At 39.9% G+C, this 21,057-nt stretch overlaps 1 protein-coding gene and 2 pseudogenes across 18 annotated transcripts in view; 1 reads left to right on the top strand and 2 right to left on the bottom strand.

Annotated features, from left to right (window-relative positions):
• KIAA0825 (KIAA0825 ortholog) overlaps positions 1–21,057 on the bottom strand; it is a 404,341-nt gene that overhangs the window by 221,856 nt on the left and 161,428 nt on the right. For all 18 annotated transcript variants that reach the window (XR_014056215.1, XR_014056216.1, XR_014056218.1 and 15 more), the window contains one exon: positions 19,123–19,262. Coding sequence is in view for 10 of the 18 variants with exons in the window: in XM_081498685.1 (XP_081354811.1) it covers positions 19,123–19,262 (140 nt within the window). In the remaining 8 variants the exon portion in view is untranslated. The remainder of the gene's footprint in view (positions 1–19,122; positions 19,263–21,057) is intronic.
• Positions 870–6,753, top strand: LOC145509410 (protein CFDP2 pseudogene; annotated as a pseudogene).
• Positions 6,750–16,737, bottom strand: LOC145509411 (protein CFDP2 pseudogene; annotated as a pseudogene).

Raw genomic sequence — 21,057 nt, forward strand, 5'->3', positions numbered from 1 at the left:
CTGTTAGAGATCCTCTGGCCCAAGTTTTTTTCCTAGGAATTATTATTATTATTATGTTGCTTTACATTCTAAAATGCTTGTATATAAATTGAAGTTAAGCAGTTACAATTTATCCTATGCTGTTTTCCTCAATACCTAAATAATCACTGGACATTAGGTTTCGAGCTCTTTTGAATACCCAGAGTCCTAAATTCTGGACTATGACGATGGTGAGATGGGCAACAGGTCTTTACTGAATAGCTGCAATGGTACAAGCTCTATGCTAAGTGTTTCAGATACAATTTCACATTTATCTTGAGCCTCGTAAAACTCCATTTTCTTTTTAATAAACGAAGAGACCAAGTCTTAAAGAGGCTGACCCTTAATGAAATAAAGGAGTAAAAAGTGTTTTAAAAATAACAAGAAAATAGCTACATTCAATAAAGATTTATGACTGAGCAATTGATTCTAGTTCCTTGAAACCTGATAACCTGTACATGGCATACACAGGAAATTGTGTATATTGAAAAATTATTTTGTATTATTTACACATTAGTAAATGTAGATAGGCAACTTCAAACAGTTCTGTCTGTATTGACCTGTACTAAAGTCCTTCCTTATGCTCTTTAAAAGGTAAGATTTTCCAAAGTGCATTTTGTGGGATGTTAATACGTAGCACATATGTTCTGGGAAGTGCTGGTTCCAACAATGGTAAACACTTTTGTTTTTTGCAGGATTTTTCACAGCCTTTAATTATTCATGAGCTCTGTGACTCTCTAAGAAGGCAGTTTAGCATATATGTGGTGCGTCTAAGCATTTTTGACCATGAAATCCTTTTCTAGTATAGCATCTAGCAAGAGTGCTATTCAATAAAACTGAATCTAGGAATTATGTTTGCAGAGTCTCTTACATTAACTCCAAGCCTTTTAGGTTTGCAAATCAAAGTGAGCAGCTTGAATGGAAAAGGAATAGGTAAAAGAACAAAGGGCTATTCTGCGTAAGAACATTCTCAACAGGAAAAGAAATTACAAACCAAGTTATCAAAGTTGTATTTAACTTGAATTCAAACAAATCATTTGTGGAGCAAAGAGGAATTTTGCTTCAGCACTTGGCCTTGGCAAGACTAACAAGCACAGCCAAAATAGGTCTTTAAAACTTTGATTCTTACCCTACAGATTAATACCAAATTCTAACTGATTAAGAAACATAATGAGGTCATATGGTTGGCAGGTACCTTACACGAAGCTCAGTTATTGGGTCAATAGATGAATAAATACTTGTGGAGTGAATGAATAAAAAGCCTTCTAGCATTTGTGACAATGCTGACCTAGCTTCTTTTTGAATCCTTTCAGGAGTAGGATATCCACCACCATTCAAGGCAGCTGGCCCGCTACTGCTTTGGACAGCTCAAGTTATCAAACTGCTTTTTGCATTTAAAAAATAGAGAGAAAGCACTTATTAGAAAGGACCACAGAAATCTAGGCTAGTCTCTTTAGGTGAACAGAGAACAGACACTCAGAGTTGTAAACAACATACTCAGTTATTACTGATGACCATTTGGTGTTTCGGCTGACAGGCAAAATCCATTTCCTTTTAACTTACTCCCAGCCACGGCCACTAGCAAAACTGAATTGTATAGTTTTTTGTTTTTTTAACATGATGACTTAAAATATCTGAATGTAGTTATCCTGACTACTCTAGTTTTGTCTTCTCCAAGCTACACATACCCAATTTATTCAAGCAAGGTATGGCTCGGTTTTTACTTCATGTCACTTTGGACTCTTCAGTGGCCACTTGCCACTTAAGCAGTTTGTGCCAAGGAAAGACTATGAAGCACAGGTGGACTATTGGTCCAAATTCTACAACTGGCAGACTTAAGGACGAAGAAGAGACTATTGAGCTTCACCTGTGCTCTTGAATAAGCACAAAGTCCACTGAGTTAAAGCTATTAATATTTCAAAGGGAAATGCCCTCTTTAAGGAAGACACCATGCCTATCTGTCCATCAGGAATGACTACTCAGACCAAGGGAGAGAAGTTAAAAGCACCATGCTAGATCTAAGGACCACAGCCTTGTCTAACTCAATGGAACTATGAGCCATGCCTTGTAGGGCCACCCAAGATGGACGGGTCATGGTGGAGAGTTCTGACAAAACGTGGCCCACTGGAGAAGGGAATGGCAAACCACTTCAGTATTCTTGCCTTGAGAACCCCATGAAGAGCATGAGAAGGTAAAAAGATAGGACACTGAAAGGACACTGACCCCAGGTCAGTAGGTGCCCAATATGCTACTGGAAAAGAGTGGAGAAATAACTTCAAAAGAATGAAGAGGCAGAGACAAGCAAAAACTATACCCAGTTGTGGATGTGACTGGTGATGGAAGTGAAGTCCGATGCTGTAAAGAGCAATATTGCATAGGAATCTGGAATGTTAGGTCCATGAATCAAGGCAAATTGGAAGTGGTCAAACAGGAGATGGCAAGAGTGAACATCTACATTTTAGGAATCAATGAACTACAATGGGCTGGAATGGGCAAATTTAATTCAGATGACCACTGATCTGCTACTGTGAGCAAAAATCCCTTAGAAGAAATGGAGTAGCCATCGTAGTCAACCAAAGAGTCCGAAATGCAGTACTTGGGGGCAATATCAAAAATGACAGAATGATCTCTGTTTCTTTACAATGCAAACCATTCATATAACAGTAATTCAAGCCTGTGCCCAAACCACTAATGCCAAAAAGCTGAAGTTGAACGGTTCTATGAAGAGGTATAAGACCTTCTAGAACTAACAACCAAAAAAGATGTCCTTTTAATCAGAGGTGACTGGAATGCAAAGGTAGGAAATCAAGAGATACCTGGAGAGTTCGGCCTTGGAATACAAAAAGCAGGGCAAAGGCTCACAGTTTTGCCAAGAGAACACACTGATCATACCAAACACCCTCTTCCAACAACACAAGAGGCAACTCTACACATGGATATCACCAGATGGTCAATACCGAAATCATATGGATTATATTCTTTGCAGCCAAGATGGAGAAACTCTATACAGTCAGCAAAAAAAAGATCAGGAGCTGACTGTGGCTCAGATCATGAACTCCTTATGGAAAAATTCAGACTAAAATTAAAGAAAGTAGGGAAAACCACTATAACACTCAGGTATGACCTAAATCAAATCCCTTATGATTACACAGTGGTAGTGACAAATAGATTCAAGGGATTAGATCTGACAGACAGACTGCCTGAAGAACTATGGACAGAGGTTCATGACATTGTAAAGAGGCAGTGATCAAGACCATCCACAAGAAAAAGAAATGCAAAAAGACAAAATGGTTGTCCAAGGAGGCTTTACAAATAGCTGAGAAAAGAAGAAAAGCAAAAGGCAAAGGAGAAAAGGAAAGATATACCCATTTGAATGCAGAGTTCCAAAGAATAGCAAGGAGAGATAAGAAAGCCTTCCTCAGTGAACAGTGCAAAGAAATAGAGAAAAATAATAAAATGGGAAAGACTAGAGATCTCTTCAAGAAAATTAGAGATACTAAGGGAACATTCCATGCAAAGATGGGGACGATAAAGGACAGAAGTGCTATGGATCTAACAGAAGCAGAAGATATTAAGAAGAGGTGGCAAGAATACATAGAAGGAAAGGAAAACAAAGGAAAGTTAGTCGCGCAGTTGTGTTGGATTCTACAAAAAAGATCTTCATAACCCAGATAACCATGATGGTGTGATCACTCACATAGAGCCAGGCATCCTGGAATGAGAAGTCAAGTGGGCCTTAGGAAGCATCACTATGAACAAAGCTAGTGGAGGTGATGGAATGCCAGTTGAGCTATTTCAAATCCTAAAAGATGACGCTGTGAAAGAGTTGCACTCAATATGCCAACAAATTTGGAAAATTCAGCAGTGGCCACAGGACTGGAAAAGGTCAGTTTTCGTTCCAATCCCAAAGAAAGGCAATGCCAAAGAATGTTCAAACTACTGCACAATTGTACTCATCTCTCATGCAAGCAAAGTAATGCTCAAAATTCTCCAAGCCAGGCTTCAACAGTATGTGAACTGTGAACTTCAAGATGTTGAAAGTGGATTTAGAAAAGGCAGAGGAACCAGAGATCAAATTGCCAACATCTGTTGGATCATCGAAAAAGCAAGAGAGTTCCACAAAAACATCTACTTCTGCTTTATTGACTACACCAAAGCCTTTGACTTTGTGGATCACAACAAACTGTGGAAAATTCTTAAAGAGATGGGAATACTAGGAGCCAACTTACTTGCCTCCTGAGAAATCTGTATGCAGGTCAAGAAGCAACAGTTACAACTGAACATGGAACAACAGACTGGCTCCAACTCAGGAAAGGAGTATGTCAAGGCTGTATATTGTCACCCTGCTTATTTAACTTATATGCAGAGTACATCATGCAAAATGTCAAGCTGGGTGAAGCACAAGCTGACATCAAGATTGCTGGGAGAAATATCAATAACCTAAGATATGCAGATGACACCACCCTTATGGCAGAAAGCAAAGAAGAACTAAAGAGCCTCTTGATGAAAGTGAAAGAGGAGCATGAAAAGGTTGGCTTAAAACTCAACATTCAGAAAACTATGATCATGGCATCTGATCCTATCATTTCATGGCGAATAGATGGGGAAACAATGGAAACAGTGACAGACTTTATTTTCTTGGGCTCCAAAATCACTGTAGATGGTGAATGTAGCCATGAAATTGAAAGACACTTGCTACTTGGAAGAAAAGCTATGACTAACCTAGACAACTTATTAAAAAACAGTGTCATTACTTTGCCAACAAAGGTCCATCTAGTCAAAGCTATGGGTTTTCCAGAAGTCATGTATGGATGTGAGAGTTGGATTATAAAAAAAGCTGAGCCCTGAAGAATTGATGTTCTTGAACTGTGGTGTTGGAGAAGACTCTCAAGAGTCCCTTGGACAGCAAAGAGACCCAATCTGTCCATCCTAAAGGAAATCAGTCCTGAATATTCATTGGAAGGAGTGATGCTGAGCTGAAACTCCAACACTTTGGCCACCTGATGTGAAGAATTGATTCACTGGAAAAGACTCTGGTGCTGGGAAAGATTGAAGGCGGGAGAAGAAGGGGACAACAGAGGATGAGATGGTTGGATGGCATCATTGACTCAATGGACATGAGTTTGAGTAAGCTCAGGGAGTTGGTGATGGACAGGGAAGCCTGATGTTTTGCAGTCCATGGGGTCACAAAGAGTTGGACACAGCTGAGCGACTGAACTGAGGTCTATGTGTGGGTCCTCTCACCAAAGGACCACCTTGCAGAAAAGTGAGCGCCTGAGTGCTGCACAATATTCCCAAACAAAGTTTTGCAACTACAGCCCGGAGGACATGACCAGGCCGATGCCTGTTTTAGGAAGGCCCAGAGCCAAGAACGGTTTTTACTTTTGTAAATGGTTGAAAAAGAATCAAAAGTAGAATATGATTTGTGACACAAAATTTATGCAAAATTCAAATTTCAGTGTCCATAAAAAAAATGTTAATGGAGTATCAGTGATGGGGTTCAAGAATGCTACATCAAAAGGAGGGCACTTTGGTATACTTAATATTTTAGGTTAAAGGAGTTTAAGAAAAGAGCAGAAGCAGGCCGGTCACTTTGATTTCCCCCTGCCCTGCTCCTCTGAAATATGGCATAAAACGCTCACGTCCCTGGTGTAGCTCCCCTCCCTACACCAGGAGGACAGGCGCATCCTTATCTCTGAAGTCAAAACGACACAGAGAAGAATCCTAGCAAATAAGCCTTGCTAAGTTTCTCCCAGTTTTCTTAGTTACCTCACATTACTTGACCTATTTCTCCACAACTATCCATTCTTCATTAAACCTAACATAATGACATTTTCTGTTTCTCTGGATCTTTACTTCCTTAGGAAGGCTCCTGTGTCATGTAAAACTTACATTAAATAAATATATATGCTTTTCTCCTGTTACTCTATCTTTGTCAGTTTAATTTTCAAACCCAGCCAGTGACCCTAAAAGGGTTGAGGAAACCTTTCCTCCCCTGCAGTCATGTCATTTGCTTACGCATGGTCCTGCTATAATGGTAGAGTTTGGTCGCTGTGATGGAGACTATTGCTGTTGCTCAGTTGCTCAGTCATGCCTGACTCTTTGCGACCCCATGGACTGTAGCACTCTAAGATTCCCTGTCCATCACCAACTTCTGGTGGTTGCTCAAACCCATGTCCATTAAGTCGGTGATGCCATCCAACCATCTCATCCTCTATTGTCCCCTTCTCTTCCATCCTTCAATCTTTCCCAGCACTAGGGTCTTTTCTAATGAGCTGGCTCTTCTCATCAGGTGGCCAAAGTATTGGAGCTTCAGCTTCAGCATCAGTCTTTCCAATGAATATTCAGGACTGATTTCCTGTAGAACTGAGTGGTTTGATCTCCTTGCAGATCAAGACTGTATGGCCCACAAAGCCCTCAATCCATGGCCCACCTGGCCCTCACAGAAAAGTTGGCTAACTCCTGTTCTAGAATGCTGGAAGAAAGCATACATACATTCTAAACATCTAATACTACAAAAGGATGGCTTCCATCTACTCCCAAGTAACTCACAAGCAAAAGTAGGAGTTAGCTCTTCAAGCAGCCTTTCCTTATCACCCAATCTGTCAATCTTGTATCAGTCACTCTGCTGTAGAAAAGCACCTCATGGTACTTAATAGCAGTTGAACTTATCTAATTTATATATATATTTTTACTTTATAAGGTCTGTCCTCCCCATGTTTTCCCAGAAATTAATCACCCCGAATATGAAGGTTATATGACATATCATGTTTACCAATGTATCTGTAGATGAGACGAGTGCCTTGTACCTAGTCAATGCCCATTAAATTTTAGTTGAATGGAGAATTGTTTATAAAATCAAGGGAGCCAAACATTGTTAGAAATTAATTCAGAAGAGTGTTATTTCTTATTTCTAGGAACAAATGTCTCCACAAAGTCTCATGTTTTCAATTTAGAATTCATTTAAAAACAATAGATACACTTCCATGAAATAATAGCTCTTCATTCTTCTAACAAGGACCATTTAAACATCAAGGGGGCAATTTGCTCAATTTCTCTGTATCTAAGTTTCCTCATTTGTAAAATGGTCCTAATGATTCAAGGGTCATAGATGAAATAATATGTTAAATCACTTTGAGTTGTTGGGGAAAAGATGCTACATAAAGTCAAGATAATAGTGTCACTTGTAATATAATGCCCAATCATTTACATGGTAACACTAGAAACACATTAACCACTAAAGAAGAAATATGTTCCTATAAATATATTAGACATTTTCTAGGTGCCAGGAAGAGAACGTACAGTATTTCAGCCACTGTCAAGCCAGATTAGATCTGATTCTGGGTAGGTAAAACATCATAGGAAAATTCATATCACCAATCGCCTAAGCTTGAAATGTTTTCAAGAAGTGCTATAATGTATAAAACTTGGGAATATCTCTTTGGCCCAGTTCTCATCTTCACACCCATGAGAGCTGCTAGGGCAACATCTTTTAGGCCAAACACGTCAAAGGGGAAACCCACCTCCAGGAGACACTTAAAGTTATGCTTGGACAGAAGGGAGAGTTACAGAAAAGCTGAGGGAGAGTTCACTGCATGGAAAGCATATGTTTACAGACAGTCAGTGTAAAAGAAGAAGAGAATCTAATAGAAATTAGGTACCTATCAAGTATCAAAAAATGGTGCTTTATGTTGATTTATTTTTAAAGCTCAAAATAAACACATAGGTCATTATCAGTACCCCATTTAGAAATGGGGAAACTGAAGTTTAGACAGATCACAACATGGGGAGCCTGAAGTTTAGACAGACCACAATGCTCATGAATGAAGTAAATTTTTTTCCGGGAAATTCCATTCATTCACAAATACTTTTAAATAAAGCCCCTTCTACGGGCTCAGTACTAGTCTCAAGTTTTGAGAACCAGGCCAAGCACTGGGGAACAATGATGATGAGATGTCCCAGCCCTTCTGAAGGTTGCAATGGCAGAGACAGACATTAAATACACAGCTATGTCAATTAACCTTTCACTTTAAGTTGTGAGAAGGGTTACAGAAGGAATTTTTGTGGGACCTTATGGAATGATCAAAGATGATTTCCTAGGAAACATCATGATATTGAAGCAAAAAGGTGATTATCAGTTGCAGGAAAATGAAAAAGGAGAAGATTCTAGGCACACTAAAATAATATTTCAAAGGTTTAGTAGCAGGAAAGAACTTGGAATATGGGACACTGAAAGGTCACTTGTGTTGGAGCAGCTGCCTCTTTCCTCAAGATACCTCTAAGGGACATTGCTGTTATAAATACCAAATCTAAGATGCAAAACCTAGACCAGAATATGCATGTTAAACTGGCAAAGAGGAGGACAAGATGCTGGGCAAGTCAATCATCTCCACAGCACAAAGGACACCGCTTGTGTCTAAAGGATTAGGGTCCATACTCTATAAGGAGGCTTCCCTGGTGGCTCAGGGTTAAACAATCCAACTGCAATGCAGGAGATGCAGGAGACATAGGTTTGATCCCTGGGTTGGGAAGACCCCCTATAAAAGGAAATGGCAACCCATTCCAGTATTCTTGCCTGGAAAATCATATAGACAGAGGAGCCCAGCAGGCTACAGTCCATGGGGTCGCAAAAGAGTCAGACAGGATTTAGGACTATGCAACAACATCATTTATAAACACCTCTATAAGTAGTGGGCATTCACTAAAGGTTTTTAGCAGAGAAGAAGTGACATAATCAGACCTGTATTCAAATAAGAACAAGCTTTCTGACTACTGTGAACCTTCTGATAAAATGAATTATAAATAATCTTAAGTAAATTATGTCTCTTTAAAAACATAATACATTGGAAAGACAAATCACATACCCAAATTTTTTGCCAACTTTAGCAATAGATACCTTATATGGCATTGTTTCTCAAAAGGGGATGCAGGGACCAGCAGCATCAAGAGCAGCATTACCTGGCAGCTTGTTAGAAATGCAGAATCTCAGGCCCCCCCACAAGACCTACTGAATCAAAATCTGCAGTTTTAAACAGTTCCTCAGGTGATGTTTTTTCACTGCAAAGTTCAGAAGCCTTGCTTTACGTTATCATACCCTACAGCCACCCTACCCTCATGCAGACTCAGCACAGACCCTAGACGATAACTGTATCTGGGACCTGAATAATTCTATAGAGACCACGGATAGTCTAGGCTAGTCTGTCATCATTGGTGGATAGGAGCCTTGGTTGGAAAGACTAAGGCAAAAAATACAAATATAATTCCACTGTTCTAAGTAAGAATACGGTACAAATCCAGGAAAGAAAAAAAAATATTGAAAAAGTGAGAATATAGACATTGTCACCAGCAAAAGTAGCCAAGGACATTGAAGTTAGGTGTGCTAAGAGTACCAAAAGGGCGCATTTTAGTTTTGGTTACTTCCTTCAAAGAGAGCTATAAAATGCCATTTTAGTACACATAAAGTGAAACACACACACACACACATGCACACTATACAATAAAACACAAAGCTTCTGCCATAATATTCCTTATTATCCAAAAGACCAAGAAAATAGAGAATTTGAGTTGATCTGGCTTCCCAGGTGGCTCAGATGGTAAAGAACCCACTTGCAATGCGGGAGACTTTGGTGTGATCTCTAGGTTGAGAAGATCCCCAGGAGAAGGGAATGGCCCAGTTCAGTTGCTCAGCCATATCTGACTCTTTGCAACCCCATGGACTGGAACATGCCAGGCTTCCCTGTCCATCACCAACTCCTGGAGCTTGCTCAAACTCATGTACATTGAATTGGTGATGCCATCCTACCATCTCATCCTTTATCTTCCTCTTCTCCTCCTGCTTTCAATCTTTCCCAACATCAGTGTCTATTCCAATGAGTCAGTTCTTCACATCAGGTGGCCAAAGTATTGAAGTTTCAGCTTTAATTTCCAATGAACATTCAGGACTGATTTCCTTTAGGGTGGACTGGTTGAATCTCCTTGCTGTCCAAGGGACTCTCAAGAGTTCTCCAGCACCACAGTTCAAAAGCATCAATTCTTCGGTGCTCAGCTTTTTGTATAGTCCAACTCTCACAAGATTGAGGGCAGGAGGAGAAGGGGACGACAGAGGATGAGATGGTTGGATGGCATCACCGACTCAATGGACATGGGTTTGGGTGGACTCTGGGAGTTGGTGATGGACAGGGAGGCCTGGCGTGCTATGGTTCATGGGGTCGCAAAGAGTCGGACACGACTGAGCGACTGAACTGAACTCACATCCATACCGGAGAAGGCAATGGAACCCCACTCCAGTACTTTTGCCTGGAGAATCCCATGAACAGAGGAGCCTGGTGGACTGCAGTCCATGGGGTCGCGAAAAGTTGGACACGACTGAGTGACTTCACTTTCACTTTTCACTTTCCACTTTCATGCATTGGAGAAGGAAATGGCAAACCACTCCAGTGTTCCTGCATGGAGAATCCCAGGGACGGCGGAGCCTGGTGGGCTGCCGTCTATGGAGTCGCACAGAGCTGGACACAACTGAAGCAACTTAGCAGCAGCAGCAGCAGCAGCAGCACATCCATACATGACTCCTGGAAAAACCATAGTATTGACTATACAGACCTTTATTGGCAAAGTAATGTCTCTGCTTTTTAATATGCTGTCTTGGTTGGCCATAGCTTTTCTTCCAAGGAGCGTCTTTTAATTTCATGGGGGCAGTCTCCATATACAGTGATTTTGGAGCCCCCAAAAAATAAAGTCTGACACTGTTTCCACTGTTTCCCCATCTATTTGCTATGAAGTGATGGGACCAGATGCCATGATCTTAGTTTTCTGAACGTTGAGTTTTAAGACAGCTTTTTCACACTCCTCTTTCACTTTCATCAAGAGACTCTTTTGTTCTTTACTTTCTGCCATCAGGGTGGTGTCATCTGCATATCTGAGGTTATTGGTATTTCTCCAGGCATTCTTGACTCTACCTTGTGCTTCATCCAGCCCGGCATTTCACATGATGTACTCTGCATATGAGTTAATTAAGCAGGGTGACAATATACAGCCTTGACGTACTCCTTTCCCGATTTGGAATCAGTCTGTTGTTCCATGTCCAGTTCTAACTATTTCTTCTGGACCTGCATACAGATTTCTTAGGAGGAAGGTCTGGTATTCCCATTTCTTGAAGAATTTTCCACAGTTTGTTGTGATCCACGCCAAACTCAAAGGCTTTGGCGTAATCAATAAAACAGAAGTAGATGTTTTTCTGGAACTCTCTTGCTGATGATCCAATGGATATTGGCAATTTGATCTCTGGTTCCTCTGCCCTTTCTAAATCCACCTTGAACATCTGGAAGTTCACGGTTCACGTATTGTTGAAGTCTGGCTTGGAGAATTGTGAGCATTACTTTGCTAGCGTGTGAGATGAGTACAATTGGGCAGTAGTTTGAGCATTCTTTGGCATGGCCTTCCTTTGGGATTGGAATTGAAAACTGACCTTTTCCAGTCCTGTGGCCACTGCTGAGTTTTCCAAATTTGTTGGCATATCGAGCGCAACTCTTTCACAGCATCATCTTTTAGGATTTGAAATAGCTCAACTGGAATTCTATCACCTCCGCTAGCTTTGTTCGTAGTGATGCTTCCTAAGACCCACTTGACTTCTCATTCTAATGTGTCTGACTCTAGGTGAGTGATCACATCATCATGGTTATCTGGGTCATGAAGATCATTTTTGTATAGTTCTTCTGTGTACACACTCCTGTATTCCTGCCTTGATAATTCCATGGACAGAGGAGTCTGGCAGACTATAGTCCATCGAGTTGCAAAGAGTAGAAAACGACTGAGCCACTAACACTTTCATTCATTTTAAGTTAACCAACCCTTTGTAGTGGTAGCAGTGATTTATCTAGAATTTTCTGTAGATCTGCTTCTTGATTACCTTTAGGCACTGTGTTACATGGCTGAAAAGTAAAGAATGTACTACCAACATTATCCACGATAAAGGTTCCTGATAGCTTTCATGAATTGAGTCTCTCTGCAATTCTGTAAGCTTTCTGTGGCTCTGCTGCGATGCCCTGTAGTGCGGTGGGTGAAAGCACACTCCCTGAACACCAGCTGTCTGCCTCAAATCCTGCTTTGCCAATTACGAGGTGTGTGACTTGGACAAATGACTTGATTTCTCTGTCTCACTTTCTGCCTCTATAAAATGGAGATGATAATTGTACCTGCCACACAAGAGTTGTTTTGAGGATTCAGTGAGTGAACACATTTAAAGTACTTAGAGGCAGAGTCTGGAACATGTTAAAAATTATGTATTTGCTAGTTTGTTGTGGCTGTTATATTACAGCTGAAAATCACCAGAAGCCAAGAAATTTCACTGAGAATCATTCTTGGGGCAATGGACAAAGGAAAGAGGGTTAGTCACACTTCATTCAGATGTCATTAGCAGGAAAAGGCCAACTGCTAACAACTGGGAAATTGCCAGATATTTGTTCCTTTGATTTCACAAGTCAGACACTGGTTAAGGCCATGTGGCCTCAGTGAGGTAATGCCAAAACAATTGCCTCGGGTTTTCAACATCAATAATCCAAAATAATATCTTACAAATTTAAAATCTTCTGTAAACATTAGTAGTTGAGAGGTTTCTTCCTTCAAATTTAGAATATCCCATCTTAAAACTAAAACTAACAAACATTACCTTCTCAAGTCCACTGAACCTTAGCCAAACTTCCTAGAAGCTTGCAGGCTATGAAGCACATATAAATTAAAATTTTACTATTCATTTATTTATTAAATTTCACTATTTTCTAACAGTTTTATCTCATATTACAAAAAAGTTATTTCTGTATATACTCTGCTGATTCTTTTTTAAATAAATAGAAATTCTGATAAATCATTTTCATAGTTCAGTTCAGTGGCTCTGCTGTGTTTGACTCTTTGTGACCCCATTGACTGAAGCACGCCAAGCTTCCCTGTCCATCACAAACTCCCGGGGCTTGCTCAAACTCAAGTCCATCGAGTTGGTGATGCCGTCCAACCAACTCATCCTCTGTCGTCCCCTTCTCCTCCACCCTTCAATCTTTCCCAGCATCAGGGTCTTTTCAACTAGTCAGTTCTTCACATCAGGTGGCCAAACTATAGGAGTTTCAGCTTCAGCATCAGTCTTCCCAATGAATAGTCAAAACTGATTTCCTTTAGGATTGACTGGTTTGATCTCCTTGCAGTCCAAGGGATTCTCAAGAGTCTTCTACAACACCACAGTACAAAAGCATCAATTCTTTGGCGCTCAGCTTTCTTTATAGTCCAACTCTCACATCCGTACATGACTATTGGAAAAACCATAGCTTTGACTATACAGACCTTTGTTGCAAAGTAATGTCTCTGCTTTTTAATATGCTGTAGGTCATAGCTTATCTTCCAAGGAGCAAGCATCTTTTAGTTTCATGGCTGCAGCTACCATCTGCAGTGATTTTGGAACCCAAGAAAATAAAGTATATCACTGCTTCCATTGTTTCCCATCAATTTGTCATGAAGTGATGGGACCATATGCCATGATTTTAGTTTTCTGAATGTTGAGTTTTAAGTCAACTTTTTCACGCTCTTTTTTCACTTTCATTACGAGGCTTTTTAGTTCCACTTCACTTTCTTCCATTAGGGTGGTGTCATCTGCATATATGAGGTTATTGATATTTCTCCCAGGAATCTTGATTCCAGCTTGTGCTTCATCCAGCCAGGCATTTCACATGCTGTACTCTGCAAATAAGTTAAACAAGCAGGGTGACAATATACAGCCTGATGTACTCCTTTCCTAATTTGGAACCAGTCCATAGTTCCATGTCCAGTTCTAACTTGTTGCCTCTTGATCTGCATGCAGATATCTCAGGAGGAAGGTCAGGATGTCTGGTATTCCCGTATCTTGAAGAATTTTTCCACAGTTTGTTGTGATCCACACAAAGGCTTTAGCGTAGTCAATAAAGCCAAAGTAGATGTCTTTCTGGAATTCTCTTGCTTTTTTGATGATCCAGCAGGTGTTGGCAATTTGATCTCTGGTTCCTCTGCCTTTTCTAAATCCACGTTGAACATCTGGAAGTTCTTGGTTCACACACTGTTGAAGCCTACCTTGGAGAATTTTGAGCATTACTTTACTAGCATGTGAGATGAGTGCAATTGTGTGGTAGTTTGAACATTCTTCGGCATTGTCTTTCTTTGGGATTGGAATGAAAACTGACCTTTTCCAGTCCTGTGACCACTGCTGAGTTTTCCAAATTTGCTGGCATATTGAATGCAGCACTTTCACGGCATCATCTTTCAGGATCTGAAATAGCTCAGCTAGAATTCCATCACCTCCACTAGCTTTGTTCATAGCAATGCTTCCTAAGGTCCACTTGACTTAGCATTCCAGCATGTCTCGCTCAAGTGAGTGATCACATCATCATGATTATCTGGGTCATGAAGATCTTTCTTGTAGAGTTCTTCTGTGTATTATTACCTCCTTTTCTTAATATCTTCTCCTTTTGTTAGGTCCATAGCATTCTGTCCTTTATTTTGCCCATCTTTGCATGAAACGTTCCCTTGGAATCTAATTTTCTTGAAGAGATCTCTAGTCTTTCCCATTCTATTATTTTCCTCTTTCTTTGCACTGATCAGTTAGGAAGGCTTTCTTATTTCTCCTTGCTATTCTTTGGAACTCTGCATTCAGATGGATATATCTTTCCTTTTCTCCTTTGCCTTTCGCTTCTCTTTTCTCAGCTATTTGTAAGGCCTCCTTAGACAACCATGTTGTCTTTTTGCATTTCTTCTTCTTGTTGATGCCTCCTATACAATGTTATGAACCTCTGTCCATTGTTCTTCAGGTTCTCTGTCTATCAAATCTAATCCCTTGAATCTATTTGTTACTTTCACTGTATAATCATAAGGGATTTGATTTGGGTCATATCTGAATGGTCTAGTGGTTTTCCCTACTTTCTTTAATTTCAGTCTGAATTTTACGATAAGGAGTTCATGATCTGAGCCACAGTCAGCTCCTGATCTTGTTTTTTGCTGACTGTATAGAGCTTCTCCATCTTTGACTGCAAAGAATATAATCCATATGATTTCGGTATTGATCATCTGGTGATATCCATGTGTAGAGCCGCCTCTTGTGTTGTTTGAAGAGGGTGATTGGTATGATCAGTGCGTTCTCTTGGCAAAACTGTGAGCCTTTGCCCTGCTTCATTTTGTATTCCAAGGCCAAACTCTCCTGTTACCCAGGTATCTCTTGATTTGCTACTTTTGTATTCAAGTCACCTTTGATTAAAAGGACATCCGCTTTGGGTGTTAGTTCTAGCAGGTCTTATAGGTCTTCATAGAACAGTTCAACTTCAGCTTTTTGGCATTAGTGGTTTGGGCACAGGCTTGAATTACTGTTATATGAATGGTTTGCGTTGGAAAGAAACAGAGATCATTCTGCCATTTTTTATATCGCCCCCAAGTACTGTGGTTTGGACTCTTTTGTTGACTGTGAGGGCTATTCCATTTCTTCTAAGGGATTCTTGTGCATAGTAGCAGATACAATAGTAATCTGAATTAAATTTGCCCATTCCAGTCCATTATACTTCACTGCTTCCTAAAATGACAGTGTTCACTCTTGCCATATCCTGTTTGACCACTTCCAATTTACCTTGATTCATGGACCTAACATTCCAGGTTCCTAGGCAATATTGTTATTTACAGCGTTGGATTTACTCTCATCACCTGTCACATCCACCACTTGCTCATTTTCATAGAGCAAGACCTAAAGCTACAGACAGTAACCCCTTATAGTTTAACCTTTATAATATATGGTTGTCTATCAAAAAAATTACTTTACCTAACATAATTTAATAATTGCTTATTGGATGAAGAGAACCTTGTTTTTAAAATGCATACAATAAAATATTTATAATCTCCATTCTTATTCCTGAGCCAATTTAACAAAAGTTAAATTTTATCAGTTAGACTAAAAAGAGACTATTCATAAAGAAAAGTCTCCCATAAACAGGCCAATAGTTATGTTGCTTGAAACACATAATCAGAACATTTTACTCTAAAATTTTGCTTTCCTAAAGATATGATCAAACTTCTAAATTACCAAATGGTATTGAATGAAGAGAAAATCTCTGAAAAAATATTACATGTGTACTTTTAGGTGCATAATAATTTTGACCTTAGTCTAATTAATAAAATTCCCTGAGCATATTGTTTCTAACTTAAAGTGACAAGGTTTCTAATGGAGTTTAATACGTCGGTCAATCAGTTGATCAGTAAATTCTGTCACTTCATCCTTACGCTAATGAAGTAGCTAGTAAAATTAATATAAGACAATACCAAAGCAGCCAAGATCAAACACAAAAACCTTTGCAAAAACTTGTAACATAGTTAGCAGGCTGGGTAAATACACTTCTGCATTCCATAAGAACCAGAATTGAAGGAGCTACAGCACGGTACTGTTGATAACTTTTAAGTCCCTCAAAAACAACATCATATTATATATAGAAAAGGTATATGTAATATAAGTGTAAGAATTCTTTTGCAAGAAAACATGGTTATTCATTTAACCACAATTGCTATCCTCGTACTTAGTGGCTATATTAGAATAGCCTAACGTTTTATCACAATTGTTTTTCTAGGCTGAACTATATAACTCTATTAAGAGGAGACTATTTCTCTTCTAGGACCATATCCATGAGCTTCAATGATCATATTAACATTAGAGTAACTCACCAGCCATGTCATATACTATCCCTGCTGAGTAGTCACCTTACCTGAAAGCTCAGATTATAAAGTTTAAGTGAAGCTCCATATTTTATATCCCAACTGATCACTGAGCAATCACTGCACTTTTTCTGTAAAAAGGACCATGCTATTTTGTGGAAAATATAAAAATAAAAATCTGTGATCACCACTGAATATCTAGCTGGAAAGAGCAGTTACATGCATGTGCATTGGGGTGTCCTGATTAATTCAACTAGAGAGTGGACAGATTATAGTTCCTCCAGATACCCATGGCCCACTCTAGGATTTAATCTGGAAGAATATTTGTATAGAATTGTAGGGGAAAGAAAGTGCCAGGTTGGGTTCAGAATCCTGGGTTACCCACTACTTCTCAGCTACATGTGTCTCTTGGGAAATAACATTATCTTAAGCTCTAATGCTATTTTTCACATGGTGAAAATAATTATACTTACTTTATAGGGTTTTAAGAGTCAAATTAGATAGTAAATGTGAGGTGCCTTGCAGAGTGCCTGACAGCTAACAAGTGAACAATATATGTTGGCTACTTGAGCAATTAATTCCCCTAGCACCTGCTCTCCCTTTAGGAGAGTGGAGTTCAAGATACTGGAGCCAAAGATACTGCTTTCAGTTGAACTTTGTGAGATTTATGGCCCACACAGAACTGCTTGGGGGCTCAGAGAATAAAGTCAGGTTCAGGGTTGGAGGAGAGGTAATCTCCGAACCTCTGCTTAGAACACGGTGAGGCCGGAGGACTCATACTGCCCTCTGGCACCACAAGATTTCCAGATTTGAGAGCACCAGGAGAGAAGCAAAGGGCTCAGCAGTAGGGCACCTCCCCATGTGGTTTTTGGGAAACAAACCTCAAGGCGAGTCAAAGAGAAGACTATGGGGAACTGGTCGTGGGCAGATCTGAGAAACCAGATATTCCAGAAATAACTGGAACAGTCCGGAAGGGCGATGCTATGAACCTCATTTGTATACAACAGGCCGGTAGGGCCTGGTAACTTTTGCCTCGTTAACATACAAATATAGTAACAATATAAGGCAGAGTAAGCGACAGCAACGACCAGTAGCCACCATAACAGACACTGTGAAGTTCAAGGAGAGATCAGTGTGAGACGGTGTTCAGAGATCTAGAGCTTAGCAGGCCCTTGCCCACTGGTGGAGGCTAGGTGGGTCTTTCAAGTTGGAAAAATGGGTGAGCAAAGTGTGGAAGGAACATGTGGTGGCAGTGGTGATTTAGTCACTAAGTCGTGTCTGACTCTTGCGACCCCATGGACTGCAGCCCTCCAGGCTCTTCTGTCCATGGGATTCCCCAGGCAAGAATATTGGAGTGAGTTGCCATTTCCTTCTCCAGGGGGCCTTCCAGACCCAGGGATCCAAACTGCATCTCCTGCATTGCAGGTGGTCTCTTGCATGGCAGGCAGATTCCTTACCAGAACCACCAGGGAAGCCTGGAAGGAGCATGTGCATGGGGTTTTGTGGACAATGGCTGGAATATGTGTGTGTGCGCGCGCACGTGCACACACAAGGGAACAGTGGGGAAATGGGTTACAAAACTAGTCTGGGGTCATATTTGAATGCCAAAGGATGGGGATTTGCTCCTGTAAGTGATAAGGAATTAGAGAAAAAAAAGATTTTGAATAGGGAAGACTATAATGAAACTAATGATTGATAAAATTAATCTGGCTATCTGTGTAGTATAGAGCAGAAGAATGCATAGGGGTATGTGAAGATGGCTAGAAAACTCTTTATAGATGTAGCAGGAGAAGAGTAGGATATAATGTTAGGTTGGCATAACATTGCTTACCATTTTCTAAAATAGTGCTTACAGGGGAGAAAAGAAAGTCTAATTAAGAGAAGCATGGGCTTCCATTACTTCTCAATTTCCATTCATAATTTTCTCACGACTACTTCTCCATGCCCCAGTGGACATGGAGGTAAGCCACACTTGCTTGTTCATAAGTTACATAAGCATTTTTCAAGATCCACTGAAGTGCCTAATGTGATTCAAAAACAATCTTCATCTCTCTCTCTCAGGTCTAACTCAGACTTCTGTTTTAGACATATAACTGTGTTCCCATAATATGTTCTTAGGCATTTCAAACCTCAAATATTGATGCATCTCTTATATCATGATAGTTATGATAGAACAGTCTTATATAAAAATATTGTTTTCCCTCATTCAGACTATCCCTGAAAGAAAACCTTTCCAACAGGTTTACAAAGTGATTCAATATTTTTCCTGCTGCTAACCCCACTGACTATTGGTATAACACAGTTGGTATCACTCCCCGGCCAACATTCAAGTAGGAAAAAACATTCCATTCAACTTGAACAATGACTGAGTTTTTTCAGGACATTCTCAAAACTACAAATACTCACTTGAGCTCTTTAGCAAGATTCTTAGTAAAAGACCATCATGATGCAGTAGGGTTTCCAGAAGCAGGTTCCAATTACAACCTGGCTGGGATAAGAGCAGTTTCAGTTGACCCTCGGCTGTCAGTCGTCCAGCTGATGAAGTCCTTTCAAAATGCAAGATAAAGATGGAGTAATGAAGTTAATTTATCTATGAAATTAATAGCTTTAAAGTACAGATGTAATGCTAACTCCTTTAAATGTCAATTCCACCCAGATTACTGTGAAAATGCTTTCATGCTTGCTTACTTTAGGGTTGCCCAGGGAAGGAATTACATTTAATCTCTACTAGCTAAAAGCAAATTAACATTTGGTAGCCTGCCAATTTTAAAACTGATACAAAATAACCATGCCTACATTTCACAGAACTATGTATGTTTTAGTTTCATGGAGCAAAATAAAATGATTTATGCATTTTTGAATGCATTTATTTGTTCATTCGACAAATATGAGTGCCTACTATGTGCTATGAAATTCTTTCATTATTCATGGAAAGACGTTACAGTATGTTTCAGCTGCTAATTTTCCATGTACTATGATTGCTGATAAAATGAAAGGAATCCAAAGCTTCTGTCAGAGGTCAACCATAATCTAATTTTTTAATATGTAAAAGCCATAAGTCAACAGGCAATTATCAGAACAACTCTTAAGAGTCACAGTGCTACCTACTTGGGTAATCAGTTGGTCTTTTATTTTTAAGATTTTTTTTTTGACATGGACTATTATTAAAGTCTTTATTGAATTTATTACAATGTTGCTTCTGTTTTATGTTTTAGTGTTGTGGCAGTAAGGCATGTGAGATCTTAGCTCACCCACCAGGGATCAAACCTGCAACTCCTGCATGGGAAGGTGAAGTCTTAACCACTGGACCACCAGGGAATGTCCCCTGGGTAATCAGTTTATCAAAGAGAAATAATTCCAAAGCAAGTAAGTATCTACTTGGGAAATCATCTTTGTTGAATAGAAAATTAAAATCAGGTCCTGCAAATCACCACATTAGTTTATCAATGAATCTGGAGATAAGGAAATGAGGTAGAAACTACAAACTGATAACATTATTCACTTTTTCCTTCTGAAGTCTCAAGGTTTAGATTGGCTAAAGGTCATAGCATCTCAGATCGGCTTACCCACTCCAGTATTCTTGCCTGGGAAATCCCATGGACAGAGGAGCCTTGGCGGCCTACAGTCCGTGGGATTGCAAAAGAGTCGGATACAACTTATCAACTGAACAACAACAAAAACAACAAAAAAGTGCAGGAAATGACCAAACTCAATCCTACTGTGGCCATAAGGATGGTGGGAATAAGGAGGGTGGCAGCGGGAAGGAAAGAGCAATGTCAAGGTGTGACTGAGAGAACCATATGTATGCTTTAGGTGGAAGAAAGCAGAACAAAGAAAATCGCTGAGAGATGATTTGTGGCATCATTTTAAGATGAAATGTACTACACGGTGGACCATCCACATGGTCTAGACCAAAGTTTTCCAAAGCATGGGCCCTGGACCAACAACATCAGCATCACCTGGGAACTTGTGAAAAATGCAATTTTCTTATCCCACGAGAAATTCTGGGAATGGGCCCCAGAAATCTGTGCTTTAACAAGCCTTCTCCAGGAGATTCTGATGCACACCAGAGTTTGAGAACCACTGTGGAAGGCAGTGCTTTTTGGAGCACGGGTAGCAGAGTATACAGATTTTAGCACTTTATTATTTCATCAGTAAAGGCTTTATGTCTCCACTCAGATTCAAGCCTCATGGGCACACTTAGTTTATACCCCAAAGCTCCTACCAAAGAACTAACCATGTTTAAGGGCTCTGTAAATGTTAGCTGATTGACTCATATGCTCATAAATAGACAAACTCTTAAAAAAAAAAAAAAGAGGATGCATTGCCAAAATGCTAGTT

This window comes from Giraffa tippelskirchi, chromosome 6, assembly GCF_054371585.1.
Source record: "Giraffa tippelskirchi isolate mGirTip1 chromosome 6, T2T-mGirTip1v1.2.pri, whole genome shotgun sequence".
NCBI lineage: Eukaryota > Metazoa > Chordata > Mammalia > Artiodactyla > Giraffidae > Giraffa > Giraffa tippelskirchi.